Source organism: Daphnia pulicaria, chromosome 7 (genome assembly GCF_021234035.1).
Source record: "Daphnia pulicaria isolate SC F1-1A chromosome 7, SC_F0-13Bv2, whole genome shotgun sequence".
NCBI lineage: Eukaryota > Metazoa > Arthropoda > Branchiopoda > Diplostraca > Daphniidae > Daphnia > Daphnia pulicaria.
The window spans coordinates 6,427,465-6,443,385 of record NC_060919.1 but is presented as its reverse complement, the minus strand read 5'-3'; the positions used below and the strand labels follow the sequence as shown (position 1 = coordinate 6,443,385).

At 43.3% G+C, this 15,921-nt stretch overlaps 2 protein-coding genes, 1 long non-coding RNA gene and 1 other non-coding gene across 7 annotated transcripts; 2 read left to right on the top strand and 2 right to left on the bottom strand.

Moving 5' to 3' along the window:
* Window positions 1–41: 41 nt before the first annotated feature.
* Window positions 42–6,916, top strand: LOC124349279 (ras-specific guanine nucleotide-releasing factor RalGPS1-like). 3 transcript variants are annotated; one of them, XM_046799755.1, is made up of 9 exons: window positions 42–434; window positions 2,526–2,752; window positions 2,822–3,144; window positions 3,362–3,497; window positions 3,584–4,479; window positions 4,728–4,796; window positions 5,089–5,346; window positions 5,417–5,611; window positions 5,696–6,916. In XM_046799755.1, the coding sequence occupies exons 2-9, from the start codon at window positions 2,675–2,677 to the stop codon at window positions 5,943–5,945; spliced, it is 2,205 nt and encodes a 734-aa protein (XP_046655711.1). In that variant the 5' UTR covers window positions 42–434; window positions 2,526–2,674; the 3' UTR covers window positions 5,946–6,916. The 3 variants fall into 3 exon arrangements, with proteins under 3 accessions (XP_046655711.1, XP_046655713.1, XP_046655712.1); XM_046799756.1 differs by lacking the exon at window positions 42–434 and adding an exon at window positions 1,755–2,404; XM_046799757.1 differs by lacking the exon at window positions 4,728–4,796.
* Window positions 6,917–7,152: 236 nt separating this feature from the next.
* Trnae-uuc lies at window positions 7,153–7,224 on the bottom strand. The gene has a single exon. It is a non-coding gene; the product is annotated as a tRNA-Glu (tRNA).
* Window positions 7,225–7,727: 503 nt separating this feature from the next.
* LOC124349313 lies at window positions 7,728–9,486 on the top strand. The gene is made up of 4 exons (XR_006920265.1): window positions 7,728–8,032; window positions 8,095–8,744; window positions 8,810–8,925; window positions 9,001–9,486. It is a non-coding gene; the product is annotated as an uncharacterized LOC124349313 (long non-coding RNA).
* Window positions 9,487–10,293: 807 nt separating this feature from the next.
* Window positions 10,294–15,889, bottom strand: LOC124349276 (AP2-associated protein kinase 1-like). 2 transcript variants are annotated; one of them, XM_046799750.1, is made up of 11 exons: window positions 15,675–15,889; window positions 15,422–15,577; window positions 14,992–15,356; window positions 14,782–14,924; window positions 13,663–14,712; window positions 13,363–13,592; window positions 13,193–13,297; window positions 13,015–13,050; window positions 11,636–12,050; window positions 11,288–11,572; window positions 10,294–11,228 (listed from the first exon to the last, which is right to left on the bottom strand). In XM_046799750.1, exons 2-11 carry the CDS (start codon window positions 15,558–15,560, stop codon window positions 10,745–10,747), a joined length of 3,252 nt encoding a protein of 1,083 aa, XP_046655706.1. In that variant the 5' UTR covers window positions 15,561–15,577; window positions 15,675–15,889; the 3' UTR covers window positions 10,294–10,744. The 2 variants fall into 2 exon arrangements, with proteins under 2 accessions (XP_046655706.1, XP_046655705.1); XM_046799749.1 differs by having other exon boundaries at window positions 13,363–13,595; window positions 15,675–15,888.
* Window positions 15,890–15,921: the final 32 nt, after the last annotated feature.

Below are 15,921 nucleotides of genomic sequence, written 5' to 3'. Positions count from 1 at the left end.
CATGAACGTCCGTTAGATGGCTTAGAATGTTGTGTTGCTTCCATGAAAAAAAAGGAAGTAGGAAAAACCGCTAATAAGTCACACACCGACGGGAAAAAAGAGGGTGGTAGTTTTGTGATTGCTCATCTGAGTGTCGAAACTCAATTTAACCAAGGATCACATCGTGTCGAGTTCACAAGATTTCGCCGTCCCACGACAACAGTCAATCTTTCACAGCCAACACAAGCAACACCAACCTCCCTTTCCACCCGACTTTCCTCGACAGTAGTACTGTACTACTTGAAAGCAACTGAGTAATTTGACGCCAGCTCAAGTCCCCCCTCACAGTAATTTTTAACATTTCCTTCAAACTGAAGACCGTTTATTCTGACTTGTTTCGACTTTCGACGTTTGGAGCTTCTTTGTCTGCATCTCATCCTACTGGACTGTTGATGGTAGGTTGGATTATTTTTCAACACTCCCCGTCATTGTGGTGTTTTCATTTGAGTCATCATTTTCTTGTGGTCACAGTGTGTCAGCAACTTAGTGGTAGCCACTTTATCAAACTGTTGACTTCAAAAATCATTCCTATATCATTCACAGTTTACTTTTTGTGTTTGTAGTGTTCTTCAGCATGTTTGTCATTAGTATCAAGGCCACCGTTGCTTGACAAACACAAACTGCATCACTCCAGGTCCATGCAACATTGTAGAGCTATCATTAGTCTGATAAGACAAGTATTTAGGTACGAGGGTGCAAAATGAAACTAATTGTAGGGTCCAACTGTGTTACCCACTTTGGGTAGCACAAAAGACCATTAATCAATAAGCAACTAAAATCTTTATTCATTTAATTTTTTAAAAATACTATTTGAATTTTGTGTGGAAAGGCTGAGGTTACTCAATCACACCATCAATCAGAGTCACTTTGGTGCTGTCAAGGCTAACAAAGTGTTCACAAAGCGCATCGGGAAATTCTGAATATGTAGGAAACGAGGAGAAGCAACAATGTACACATACGTTGATTGAAACGGCATTTAACCAAAGTGGCCTGCAATTTAGTTGTTTAACTTTTTGTTCGTACGATGCTGTTAAGAAAAAAAAACTAAGCAAAAAGCTGTACGTATTCAAACAGAACCTGTTACGATTGTTTAAACTCGGCAGATTTTCAGGTAAATTCGCTACGTGCCTTGAAAGCTCAATAGTTTCGCAATCTGAAGTGGCTTCTGTTTGACGAGAGCGACACACACTATTCGGTTGAAAGTAAGAACAAACAAAATTGACTTTTTTAAATTCGCTGAAAAAATACAGCATTCGTGTTTGCTGTATTTGGTTCAAAGGAAAAACAATTTCAGATTGCTGGTAAACATGGTTTGAAGAATCAAGTAGCCAATAGCCAAGGATTAACAATATTTGCCGTCAGAACAAATATACCATGCTGGAGATTGCCACTCGCTATGTAACTATTGTCACTGGCTGAATCGAATTGCTTTGTTTGTTGACTTGTCTTCGTCAGCATTTTCCTCTTTTCTTTTTCTGTTTACCAATAGGAGGAATTGCATTTTTCTAGTTTGCTATTAACTTGGACTCTTTTAAACCACTACGTCAGTGTCAAGGAAGAACCGTTGGAGAAGACGTTCTCCTCCACAGAACTTACTCCTTTTCTTTTTTGAGACCAACGTCTGTATAGTATGTAAACAAGTCCATCAACCATCCCGAGTACTTTGTCTCTCTGGGTCTTGCCAGTCGGGTCATTGACTCGCCAGTGAAATCAGTCATACTCTCAATAGCGCAGAAGTCGACGGAGCCAAAACTTTTTGAATCAATCACATCTTCAGAAAGCTGCTGTAATCGCTGAAGTGGAAACTAACGTGGTTGGCCAGCTCCATCGGATAACTAGCCCAGCTATAGAGTTGGAGAATGCGCACGATAGTAACCATAGTAACACGCTACGTGCGAATTGGAAGATTTTGGGGGGCAATGAGTTTTTACGACCCAAAACACTCTGAACGCGTCGTCAACAGGAAAAAAAAAGAAGGGGAGAAGAAAAAAAACAATTCGTTATCTGGTCTCATAAACATCCTTTTTGGCGCCAGGACCGATATCGGGAATTAAAAAGGGGAACAAATTCGAATAATCAAGAGGATGCAGGAATGCAGTCGGCTACGAGAGTGTGACGTAATTTCGGTCGTGGAATCCATTTCAAATGTTGTAAACGAAACCGTGAGAGTGCATGCGTCAGCGTGTTGTTTTTTTAAACTCGTTTCTTTCTCTTCTCTCGCCGTCATTCCCGATCTGAGAACCCAATCCTTGTGTACATATTTTTGGCCGATCTCGTTTCACTCTGCCTGTTCGATTCCAAAAGTCCACTTTCAGTTACACACGCACACAATCAAGTTCTCGAGCTTCAGTTCGGGAGATTTCCAGTTAAGAATTGACGCGCGTTGGAGCGTGCCTGCAGCATTCTTTTATCGCCTTGTATTTTGTTTTGTTTTTTCATTTTACTTTTATTTTATATTTTGTTGTTCTTGTTTTATTGATTTACAGATTGCTTTTCTGGGCTTGTAGCTGCCGTCATCGTTGAGGGTTCCGGTTTAGTAATGGAGCGTGATTGAGTGCTTCCTCTCTTGATTTTTTGGGCTCAATTAGAAGAGCCGTTGCATCCGGACCGAAGAGAAAAATACATACCGTAAAAGATGATGGCTAAAATGAAATATTCCGAAATACCACGCGATTTGTCTTCAGACAGTATCGCCGCCTACAGACTCGCCCAGGTAAAAGACAATCATCAAATTGGTCGCGAAAGGTGAAAATTAACAATTTAATTTGTTTCTTCCAAATAGGGATCGCCTGATCGAGACAAATGGAAAAGAAACTCGAGTGAGGGTCGAGGTAGTCCGGAATCGGGAACTTCATCCAGTGATTCTCCACCCGTCCGACTCTTTCACCAACAGCTGTCGTCACGTCGATCCACTTCAGCATTTCGCTCGCACTGCCTGGGCTCCCGGAAGGAGTCGCCCGAGCCGCCCGACGAAGTGGACGGCAACGGGGACGCTTTTGTCCGTGCGGGATCGAGTCATCGTCAGTGCGAAATGGATCAGCAGCACCGACGTTCTAGTCGACGCGGAGCCAGCCCCGCCCAACCAACTCCTTATATGTTACACCAGTAAGCCTCCTCCCACCTTGTTGGTCCGGATCCGATCCGACATCCTCCGCCCATTGAAAAACAGGATGGGGGCCCACCCATCCAATTTGTCTCGTTTGCCTCATTATTGAAACTTACCTCGACCGCGTTCGTCACAGTCTGTTGACTAAATGTCTTGTTTTTCTTTGTATTTCTCTCCCCCTCATTTGCCTTTATGTCCGTGTGTCGAATCGGCCAGTTCACTGCCTCGCTCGGCCGGAGCCAAATCGAGCAGCTTGCCGGCCAGTGCTCGGTCCGGTCTATCGGCCATGCTGTGCGTCGATGGCTCAGCGATGGAACGCCATGCCGACTGCCCCGTGCAGTCCATCGTCAATGTATAAGATAACCGAGCATTTCTCGGACTTTTGTAAAAACATTTGGAAGCGGATGGCTAATTTCTTCTCGTTATTGTTTCTAATAGGTGAGCGCGGAAAGCGTGGCTGCCCAATTGACCCTGCTGGTCGTTCCCATCTTTCAAAACATCCAGCCGGAGGAGTTGACATCTTGCGGCTGGTGCAAGAGCAACAAACTGGAACTGGCGCCCAATGTTGTGGCCATGACGCGCCATTTTAATCACGTCAGTTTCTGGACCGTCCAGGAGATACTCAACGAAGCGAGCGTGAGGCCGCGCGCGGAAGTCGTCTCGCATTTCATCCGCATCGCCAAAAAGCTGCACGAACTCAACAACCTGCACACGCTGATGGCCGTCGTCAGCGCCCTGCGCAGCGCCCCCATCTACCGCCTGCAGAAAACGTGGGCCGCCGTCACCAAGAAAGACGTCCAGTTGCTGGAACGATTGGCCGACTTGTTTTCGGATCACAACAACTCTGAGAAGCTGCGGCAACACATGGATTCGCTCAAGCTGCCTTGCGTTCCGTATTTGGGCCTTTTCCTGTCCGACGTCAACTTTATCGACGTGGCGCACCCGCACCACGGCGGCCTTGAATCGCAACGACGACAGTTGCAGATGAACAACTTGCTACGAATCTTGGCCAACTACCAACAGTCGGATTACTCTTTCCTGCCTGTCAAGAATCACGTGATGGAGTACCTGCGCTCAGCCAAATACATAGAAGAATTGCAAAAACTCCTCGAAGACGACCAATATAAGTTGTCGCTGAAGTTGGAGCCTTCCACGCCGCCGAGCTCGACGGGGTCCAAAGAATCCTTTTACGACGTCAAATCGGCCATGGGCCAATTGAACGTGTCGCCCAGGAAGGCGGCTTCGGTTCGTAAACCGGCAGTGACATCTGACGGCTCTGGCCACGGCGTCAAGTTTGTGCCCGGCCATACGAAATCCAGGAGCTTGGGTACAAAGTACGTATCAACACTCCCGTTTTCTGTTTTTCTTTGTTAACCTAAACTAACTGGCCATTATATAGAGACCCATATTTGTGTCTAAACCAATTTGTTTGCGGTCCGTAACCGATTGGGTGATGGTTTTTCGTGTGTAGGGGACCAATAAGAATAGTTTCCATGACAACATACTAATCCAGTTATTCTAAGTCGAAAAACAACCATAACTTTAGTGACTGATCTGATTGTTTATTGACAACAACTTGAAGATTGAGGAGCGCCAGCTTACCCCGAAGTGCGTATCGTCAGCCCTTTACGGCAGCGTCGGGCGATTCTTCGTGAGTTTCGGGTTGTCCATTTACCCACCGCAACGGAATGCCACCTCTTCTTCCTCCGTTTCCCCCAAGCACTCTTTCATCTTGTCTTTATTTACGAGCCTCTCTTTTTACTGCACTACCTCTGCCGATTCATTTCTAGTCGATGTATTTTTGTATTTATTTATTTTGTGGTCTGGTGTCTGTGTGCGTGTGTTGTCTGTTTTGCTCGTCCGCTCCGTTCAGTTAACTGGTCACTAACGTATACATTGTTGGGTATCCTCCCTTTCCCCCTTTTCTTTTTATCCATTCGCAGCATATTCCGGAATGGATCCAATCACGCGCCGTCGTACCTCAAAGAGAACGAGGCTGGCAGCGGCGTCTGGCGGCATTCGCTGGCCAACCATGGCTTCGATTCGACGCTTCGCAATCTGATTGACGACAGTGTCCAGGAAGAATCGACGACGACGACCACCACATCGTCTTGTGCGATGAACTCGTCACCACGTCAGTCACTCCACGGCGAGCTTGATCCTTCCGCTCCCCACAACAACGACAACCATTCCGCTCAAGGGTAATAATTGCATTTTGGGCTCCGAATCATTCTAAATGAAATTACTGCTATTGCTGACATGAATGTCCAGGTCGGATCACTCTCTTAGTGGATTGGATTCGCCTTTGCCACCTCCGCCCATCCGCTGCTGTTGCATTCAGGGATGCGTCCGCAAAAAAGCTGTTTTGAAAGATGGTCGGCGTCCGGCCGTCAGTGCATGGCAGAGGTATTGGATACAGCTCTCTGGTTCCAACCTTCTTTTTTATCAACCTAAACACCTCCGAGGGTAAATAAAAATAAAAATCTTTTATTATTGTATTTATTGCGCTTTGTCCTTTTCAACGAAACAAAATTCTTTTCATCGATTTAGATCCGACCGATCGGATTTTCGACGACGCCCCTTTAAAGCCGTTTCCATCACCGGCTGGTCAGTGGAGCGGCACCACAGTCCTCGCCATCCGGACTCTGTTTTATTGAAAAACACTCAAAAGGGTGACGCCTACAAACTTCGTATCGTCTGTCCGGACGCCATTGAAGATTGGCTCAATTTGTTGACGTTGGCCATTGAAACGCCAGCTGAGAGTTCAGACGACGCAGAGAATCTCATGTCATTTGAATGAGCCTTCGTCCGTCCTCGACTCGACAGCTGCCCACAGCTGCCGTACCGGATAAGAGTATAGAACATTTAAATGCCCAGTTGGTGTTCTCCTCGCCTTGGTCGTTGGTCATCGTGAAACACAAGATGATACTCAATGCTGGGATAAGATAAGTAACGGGTGGGAAATGATTATCGACAATTTTGGACCTTTGCCCAGAATTCTCCGTCACGGAAGAAAACTCCTCACTCTTATTTGCCATCCCGTCAGTTCCTTCACAGATGAGTGACTGACCTTTTTTGGATGTGTGTATGTGTGTGTGTGTGTATTTTTTCTCGTCATCAATTATGTAATTCTCATAATCCCACATGTATAGGTAACATTTTTTTTTCTTTTGGCTCACTCCTATCACACAGCTGCTTTCGTTTTTTTGTGTGTGTAGTAAAAAAAAGGAAGAAAAATAATCCAGCCTTCTGCCCGGCACGCCTCCTCTTTCCTACTCGTCGTCTTATATTTGAAGCTCAATCGATTCCTCTTTAAGATGATTGCTGTTACTATAATTTTGTCCTTGTTAAAGTCACACGCGCTCTCGACGTGTGAGCGGAATCTCTCGTTATTGGATCAACGTGCTCTCCCCCCCCCCCCCTCTTCCGTTCACGACACCGCAGGCATCACCGAATTAACACGGAAGCAGCACGGATGTGGTGTTGCCTTTTCTAAAAAAACATGTTCTGGCATTCGTTGTGTTTTTCCCCTCGGCTTCATCGACATGTGTTCCCTTATTCTTGCCCCCTTCATTTTCTGTTTGCTCCTCTACGTTCTAGTCTGTCTTGGATTTAAGGAGAATGACAGGACAACCCGTTTGTGTCCTTGTCTACCATCATCAGGAAAAATAATTGAAATTAGGAATCTGAAGGAGCAATTCAAAAAAGTAGCATCCGAAATCTTGTTGTTCTCGATTTTGCGAATACATGAAATAATTCTCTTTCACGTAACGATTTTTATTGGTTATTTCTTTTACGTTTCTCTGTTGCGAAGATTTTCTTGGTGCTTCAAGTGACCTTTTTCTTGGGCTTTTCGATAAATTTTGGTCTAAATATTAAATAAATAAATGGTCAAACTTTTCCTTTATCAACAACCTTTTGGTCACATACGGTTGATGACGGGATTGGCTAGTTTACGCAAAATAAATAATGATGCTGAAATGAAACAATTTAAGAAATAAAAGGTTTTCCCATACCGGGAATCGAACCCGAGCCTCTTGGGTGAAAGCCAAGTATCCTAGCCACTAGACCATATGGGATGAAAGCCTTCCCATGAAATTGACAACTATATATTAGACTGGATTATAAAATTCTAAATTTGTTGATTTCGATGTCTAATCAATTTGCCAACCGCTAGCTTTGGGAATAGTGTGCTTCTCACTTTCCTGTGTAGTGTTTTGTGGTTTATTTCATTAGCAACCTGTCTTTAATACAGAAAAGGGAGGGTAATGCGGGGTAATGATGAAACAAAATTTGCTGCAATGAATCGGCAACCCCCGCTTCAGTACGCACTAGTAGAACAGCAGCACGACTTTCGGCTCTGATGAGCCCTAACATTTTTTAAAAAGGAAGAGGGTCCTGGGCTGTTAGACTGGGTTTTCGTCGGTTTTCGGACAAATTGCGGGTTTCGTGTCCCTTGGATCCGCTTGGATCCTGTCTGTCAAGTCAAGTGGACGTGGTTAAACGTGTTGAGACGGACAATATAAAAAAAACATCCTGATTCAGCGGATCGTGAGCGCTGTCAAATGTCGATTAAACCGCTTTCGTCGTTTTTACGGAATGGATTGAGGGAAAGGGTCGATTTTTGGAATGGGAGGAGTCGATTTTTCTACCCGGGGGGAGGGGCCTACAAAAGTGTCGTCTGCTTTGTTTTGTTTGATTCAATCGTTAAGCAGACGCCAGACGTCACAGACACACTTTAAAAACACAACACCAACACAGGCCTGTCACTCAACGCAAGCCACACCGGCACTTCAGACTGGTTAACGCTTGAAGATGGACCACAGTAGAAGGTAATGTTGGTGTGATAAATCTCAGAAAGCTATTTATTTCTACATCAATTACAAGGTATGCTCTGATGCAACTGTGTTACAATTGAAGCTAATATAATAATCCATTTTTATTCATAGATTTGTGTTAATAATATATTGTTGAATAAAAATTGGACCATATGAGAAAGAAGATGGAAACCTCTGAAAGAGATGCCACTAGCTTCCACTGTCCATGCTGTAAAAAGAATTTCAGTGATTCAGAAGCTGACAGACTATTTGATCCTGCTGACCTGAATGGGGAATTCAAATGCAATTTCTGTGGTGCAGTGGTTGTTGAAAACGAATTAGCCATACTAAAGAAATATTTACGGCAGCAAATGGCTTGGTTCAACAACCAAATGAGAAAATTTCCCCTGTACAAACTACTAAGAGAAGTTGAGGATGTGAAACTGGCCCCAGCCTTGCTTGACCAAGACCCAATGCTGATACAACTCATCTGCAATTTTCCCAAAGCTATGCCTTATCTACAAATCGTCTTTCACTATTTGTATAAGGAATGCCATTGGCAAACCCAAATTCAAGGGAGCTACTTGCGAAAATTGGTCGGGAGAGGCAACCAGAAGAGGTGTTTTCCGACTGGATGAACAAAGCGTCTACGTCACTATCGGTGATTATGTGGTTAATTGTCAAGAAAGGAGTTCGCAAGGAGGATGAGAGAAAGCACCGTCGATAATGAAGCTGCTACCAGCACCAATGACAATATTGCTGGACATGCGATCATTGACGAGGTAAAACTGGATTCTATTATACCTATTAAAGTAACATCTTATCAATGAATATCAATCTTATCCAGATGGAGCTACCTACTCTCTCTACGGAGAAGAATCGCAACCAAGAAGACCTCATGTCGGTCCTTATGGAACTCGAAAAACCAAGTAGATACATAGGCCGCTGTTCCAGCCAATTCAAGTAATGATGAATCTGACGCAAGGTTTCTTCTTGAACAACTTACTCATACATGTAAATTTTTATTTGTCTTCTTAGGTGGTGTCGAGCTGATGGACACTAACTCGGAAGAAGAAGTTTCTCTGGTGAGAGTTGGAAACTTGGAATTCCCTGTTCAAGAAGTCCCAGCTGAACAGGTTGCCCAGATGGCGGCTTCCGAAAAGGATGCCTACGTCGACTTGCACTTCTTGTAACCATTGCTACCTCTCGATGAATTTGTACTAAGGCTGTTTCGATTCCTGGTGTAAGTTGTCTACTTCTCGCCAGAGGTCCCTGGTTTTCTCGATCTCTGTTTTCTCAAGGTGCTATTTGCTCGGTTTCTCAAATGTGCGAAAGGCAAAGAAAAAATTCTTCCTTTTCCGTTTTCTCCGTCTCTTTCGTTTCTTCTTCCGTTTTGCATCTGTGAGACTTGAGACTTCTCAAAACAAAATTTACAAACGCTACAGATTCGATTACACTTTGATTAAATTTTTCGCCCTTTTATTCAAAAATTGAATTTGGAACATAATCAAATCTTTTTTTTTATCCCGCTTTTGATTTCAAAATAATTTTAAAATGGGGTAATGTACGTAGTTAATTGAAAGAAAGAGATTAAAGATAATTTTGTCATAACGTAACTTATTAGTTTTTCAAAATTCAATGTTTTTCGATACTTGTGTTCTTACTGATACATGAATGGAACGGAACTTTCACGAAGATTATACGAAAAATTGATTTTTTACGTGATGGAAAAATGAATATAATTTCTCTAAGAAATTGAATTAAGACTTACTAATCTAGGGGCCAAAAAAAAATCGGCGATGCTTTCCGTTCGTTGTTTTCTTGTTCTGGGACGTACGGTGCTGGTACAGCACGGTATGGCAACCGTCGAACTCCAAAGACAGAAGAACTCCACCGACAATAGAACCCCAATATTTTTAATAATTTTAAAAATTTCTTTGTATGCGACAGTAGAACCCCAAGGACAGTAGAACTTCTCTTTGAAATATTATTTAAAATATCCGAACTCCAGTGCCCGACAGTAGAACTCCACTACGCGACAATAGAACTCCAATAATTTTTTTAAATTATTTTCATGTCCGACAATAGAACTCCAACGATTTTAATATTATTTTGAGGACCGACAATAGAACTCCATTTAAATTAGAATATCCAGTTCTATTGTCGGTGGAGTTCTTCTGTCTTTGGAGTTCTACTGTCAGCAACCCTACAGCACGACCCTCACCGTAAAGGCGAAAAGGGCTGTTAGGTTTTCATCAAGTCACAAACGTCGTCTTTTCCTCAGTCCTCATCAGGAATGGATTGGGAACCATAAAAAAAAAATAATATTCATCGCGTGGATAATGAATACTATATTCCGATTGATCACATTCATGCGCATCACACACGTGTCTTTTCAGGTAACACCATTTCCAAAACAAGTAGTGACAGTGCAAATTTCAATACATTTTACCTGTTGTGTAAAGAACCTGTTACGACAATTTGTGGCAAAAGGCCGTACAACTAGTGTACACGTACTTATATAATCCTGGATTTTATTTAATTTAACTTATGTCGTAATTACTAATAGCAAAGCTAAATGACTTAGATTCATAATGATTAATGAACTAGTCATTTTAAACAAACGTACAGAGTCATGAAGGCGTATCAAATATTGAAATGATGAATCGATATATATATAATAAATGAAAGGTTCAAGAAAGAAACACAATGAGGGGTGGGAGAGAGAATTCAAACTGATACACACTGTGAAAGGAATGATCAACCCATAGCTCTGCGTGCTTTAGTTAACATTCCAGCTGCTTTCTTCAGGCCCAATATCTTCAAAGCTTAGGTTACTGACGCCAGCTTCTTCACCAACAACGTCGATGACCGGATCGCAGAGATCATCATGGTAGTCCAAACCGGGGCGTGCTATCCCCCCTGCTGCCACATGAGTATGCCGGATCACTTCCGCTCCAAGTTTTCTACCACTAATAGATGGTGACGTTATGGTTGTAAAAGGGACGAGGCCAAAAAGATCTTGACTCTTCAACGGCAGAAGAGGCAAAGGATTATCTTGGTCCGTGACGATGTGAGGCCGTTTGTCAGTGAGTGGTGGAACATTCTCGTAACGATGAAGACGACGTTTCTCTTTTAGAGCTGTAGCGGTATGAAGACAAATCTCGCCGCTATTACTGGTTTTCTTGGGTGGGAGCTTGAAAGGTGCTTTGGCAAAGACATCTTCTTCCGAAGCGACAAACTCTCGCTTCTCCGCATTGCGTATTCTAATAAAAATTAGCTTTTAAACACAATGTTGTCTTCATTATTTACTTTGTATTTTTACCTGAAAGGTAGAGGAACCGTGGGAAGTCGACTCGTGGTAACTGGCGCTCTTGGCATTCCGGAATGAAGGCTATCATCATCCAGTTCATCGTCAGCCAACAAGGGTCGTTCACCGAATGCGTGACCAACCAAAGCATCCTCTACGTTAGAAGATATTTGGGCAACATTTTTTCTTCTGCTGTTTGAAGTTTTAGGTTCGATTGGCTCCATGCGGATGCTGTCACTTTCTCCATGATAGACGGATGAGCTGATGGTCTCGGATTCTTCATCAAGATTTTGTCGAGATCTAAACATGAATGCATTGTAATTAAACAGGAATTTTAGTAAATTATTTGGGAAGTTTTGTTACTTTCTCTTGGGTTGTTCGTCCGTTTCCTCATCTGAACAGCAGTTCTTTAAGTCAGTAGCAGAGCCGATCGAGTCTTCATCGGTGAGTTTAAGTCGGGCAGAGTTTTTGTTTTGTCGTCCGGCTATGGTATTGCTGGAGCCTTCTTCGGTTTCTCTGACGTTGGAATTACGACCATCCAATCGCAATCCTCCAGTTGCTGCGTCACCTTCTCGATTGTCGAGTTCATCTTCGGCGTCAGAGTACCCGTAACAAAAGAGCTTCTCGTACTTGGAACGATCTTCTGCTGGCGCTCGTGCAAACGGAGGAGGTGGTGGCGGCGGTGTTATTGGTACCGCCGCCGATGTCCCGGCCGGTGAGGACTCCACCTCCACCTGTGCAGGAGCAGGCCCGTTGCCAGCTGTGCTAATCTTGGAAACTAAGTTATCGACACACATATACACACGATTAAGTTGACACCCGATTTGAACTTGAATGCGAGTAATGCATGCTGAACTTGATTAAAGAAGTGCAAACTCTTCCGCCTCCCCCTCCGTGCATCCTCAACACAACTTAATAACCAGCATGAATTTACATGAAAATAAACAAATAAAAAAGTTAAATAACCACCCCCCTAACCATGCATGTGAGTAACTCGCTGTTCGATTTTGTTTTGTTTTTTTACAAATTGTAATGCTGCTACACAACCGCAAAAAGTGCGCTGAAATACACTGTTTTGTTTAGGTTTTATTTGTTCGGCAGACCAACAGCAACAACAATCAAAGCGGAAGTGGAGAGAAGTTATAACGTGAAGCCACTGTGTTATTATTAGTATTATATCTCTCGTGAGGGGAAAAGAAGAAAATGAGCTTTGATCGGCCATACGACAATGTCGTTTTAATGGAGAGAAAAAAATTATAATAGGGGAATAAGAAAAAAAAAACTGGATATGATTAACGATGGATAATGTATATGGAATGCGGCTAAATTGAAAAGACGGGAAATACGGAAACAATTGAATGTTATGCAAGTTTTGACTAGTGTGAACAGATGGGAGAAGGGTAAAAAAAAGGAGGAGTAAATGAACCGACAGGAGGCCAGCGCAGTAAATATGCACCAGTTATGATGGGCCTCGTTTATAATCATATAATAGAGAAAAGAAGATTATGGTATCCACGTTAATAATTGACTGGAAGACCCCAAAAAGTTAATGTACTTGATATAGTTTTGTCTAGACAACAGAGTTAGTAGAAGAAAAGATTAGGAGGGGGGATGTGAAACATGGAGGGATGTTAACTTGTCGCCGAGCAGAGGAGTTTTCGAGGTTGTTGGGAGGGGGAGGTTTCTTTTGCACAGACACGATTTGCTTTTTCCTTAAATGATTTTTGTGTATGTTTAATTACCTCCATCGAGTGCCGCCACCGGTAACTTTTTCCGACCTGTGGTAGTCATGGTCGGAAGTGATAAAAGCGTTGGGCAAAACAAAACAAAAAACAAAAATAAATAACCAAACAATAAAATAGATTGAAAGCGCGTAAGGTCTACTGTGTGCAAAACACTAGTTCAATGAATCATGATTACCTGGCGGAAGGCGGAATGGAGCAGCTCCAAACGGATCTTCGGCAGCAGTGCCAGCCTCTGCAGCGTTCATCACTAAACTCTCTCTGCTTTTTACATTGACTATACCTGGAAAGAACAACGAAAACGTCAGACGGCCATTTCGTAAATAAACGAATTTGAAACAAGCTTACTGCTTTGGGAACCACGACGGATTTTATCAAACTCGGCACCGAACAGGTGATCTTCGTTCAGCTGACAAAAGGGCGATGGGTCGTCAAAGGGATTCCAGACGGCAACGTGACCTACCAAGGCCGCTCCATCTACAGCTGCCGCCATCGTGTCTGGCTGTCCGAATGGTTCGCCCGTCACTTGGGAGGGAGGCACAAATGATTTTAGAAATTGGTTCGTCTCGTCGGCGTAGCTTCTTATCAACGAGAAAAAATAATTAGATTAAATTTTATTAATGTTGAGTATAACAATCTTTTTCTTACTTCGTGAAAGCCGAAGTGTCGCTCATGTTCCTACGATGCCTATGGTGTGAAGTGGGTGAAGTTGGTGGTGTCACCGACGACGATGGAGGGTCTAGCGATGCGGTCCTACCAGCCGACGGATTCAACCGAGGGGCGCTACTGCTGATAGACGAGCGCTGAGTAATATCAGCCTCTTGTCGCGAATCAACCGAGCAAAGTGGATCAGCCGATTGCGTCTGGCTCGTCTCTCGAAATTCAACCGGCGTCAAGGCGGAAGGGGGAAGGCTGGCCGGTTGTGGCGAAACAGTTGCCGTAGAAGTTGGAGGACAACTAGGCACTGCTGCTGCGTTTGCAGCTGCTGCCGGATAGCCATAACCATAGTTGAAATAACCTTGACCGGATCCGGTTACCGGGCTAGGTTGGGAAGTTTCGACAAATGGATCTTGAGGGAAAGATGGAAAGAGCTCTTGCACTGATATCGGATTAGCTGGAGCAGCTGGTTGAAGCGGTGTAGGCTCAGCGGTAGTAGTTGGCAAGACGCGCCGAGCGGGATTCAGACTATTGGTAGGTAGTGGGATTTGACCTAGAGTACTGGTAATGGATGAAGCCTTGGGTCGTTGCCGAGGAGTGACGGTCGTCCCACCTTCAACAACAGGTGGCTGGCTGCTTAAAACCCTAGTACTTGGCATGCTTGGTGTAGTAATCGGCTTAACTTGAGCAGGTCGTGTATCAAGAGACGGAAGTTGATCTAGTTCGAGAGGCACGCTATGGAGGAGGTTTACGATGGGAGTTTCACCTCTACCAGCAAGTTTGAAAGCGGCATACGAGACTTGGTAGATGTCTGGCCTGCGATCCGAATCTGGATCGAGCATGTAGCGTACAAGTGAAACTAATTGCTTAGAATACCGGTGACCTTCAGGCAGATTAAACTGCCCGTTCTGGATGGCTAGTGTCGATTCACCAAAAGGAAGCGTGAAAAAGCAGAGCTTGTACAGGAGACAACCAAGGGCCCAAATATCTGCCTTGGTTGTGATGGATTTCCCCATGTATAAATCGACCATTTCGGGAGACCTACATATGGCATTATATAAAGTTTTTTTTTTTTTTACTTTTTCCAACAGCAGTATAATTTTATATTACCTATAGGACAATGTAGTGTATTTTTTAATCTCTTCCTCAACAACAGCCACACCCATTGTGGATGGGTTAAGCACCTTGGCCGTAGCTGAACCAAAGTCACAAAGGACGTAATGGCCAGCGTCATTGAATAAAATGTTTTCCACCTGTGAAACACCGATTTAATAGTTTGCATTCCTAGTCCAGCATTAATAAAATAAATCCTAGACATACTTTTAGATCACGATGTATGATGGGTGTCTGGCAGTGATGAAGCCGAGAAACAGCTTCACACATGTCACAAAAGATAGCCATAACTTCTGGCTCTGAGAAGCCTGTCTGCAGTCTTTCATTCATCAACTGGAGGACATGCATCTTGTAAAAGGGCATAAGGAGAAGCACCTCATATACACCATTGCTTGACTGTGTGATGCTGGAGTCTATGTATCCAATAATATTCTTGTGCCCATTGAGTGTAGAAACAATCTGAATTTCTCTTCGACAGGCAGCCAAGTCATGATCATTGTTGACATGCATACGTTTTAAAGCATAGCGACTGCCATTAGATGCCTTAACTAGGAAAACAATTGCAAAACCACCTAGAAAAGAATTCATGGATTAAAAGTGAAACAATTAAATATTATTTGATAATAAAATTACAAACCTTCGGCAATAATGTCTTCAACTGTGACAGAGTACTGTTTCCCCACTTGAAACACTTTTCCAACAAGGCTCTGACCACCTTTAGACTCCTTCTGAGAAGGGTCAATCTTTGTCTCAATTTTAGAGAATAATTTCTTCATGATTAACTATATACAGCCTGTGTGTTAGGGAAAAATATACGATATAGTGAAAATCTACAAATATAGAAAAGAAACAACCGAGATATTGCGACATAAATTGACAGAAAAACTTACAGCTGAAGACAAAGAGATAATCCGAATCACGATTAACAGGAACGTCAAACTGGGATGGCAGAATCACGACGAAAAAGACGTCATGCGAAATAAATGAATATCATTGGAACACGAATCCAAATAATTTTCTTATCTTCCGAAATTTCTCTCGTCTTCCGAACGGGAATTTTGCTTCTTTTCCACCCCCTATAAAACCTGTCAGAAGCTTCACAAAATTCTCGCTTGAGCACTTGGCAGTGCAATCGGT

Bases quoted from the DNA above. Each gene is read 5' to 3' on its own strand.
- LOC124349279 (XM_046799755.1), top strand. From the start codon at position 2,675: ATGATGGCTAAAATGAAATATTCCGAAATACCACGCGATTTGTCTTCA. The intron at 2,753-2,821 runs GTAAAAGACAAT...TCTTCCAAATAG, and splicing joins CCGCCTACAGACTCGCCCAG to GGATCGCCTGATCGAGACAA. The intron at 3,145-3,361 runs GTAAGCCTCCTC...CGAATCGGCCAG, and splicing joins ACTCCTTATATGTTACACCA to TTCACTGCCTCGCTCGGCCG.
- LOC124349276 (XM_046799749.1), bottom strand. From the start codon at position 15,560: ATGAAGAAATTATTCTCTAAAATTGAGACAAAGATTGACCCTTCTCAG. The intron at 14,713-14,781 runs GTAATATAAAAT...TGCCATATGTAG, and splicing joins TACACTACATTGTCCTATAG to GTCTCCCGAAATGGTCGATT. The intron at 13,051-13,192 runs GTAATCATGATT...TGACTACCACAG, and splicing joins TCCATTCCGCCTTCCGCCAG to GTCGGAAAAAGTTACCGGTG.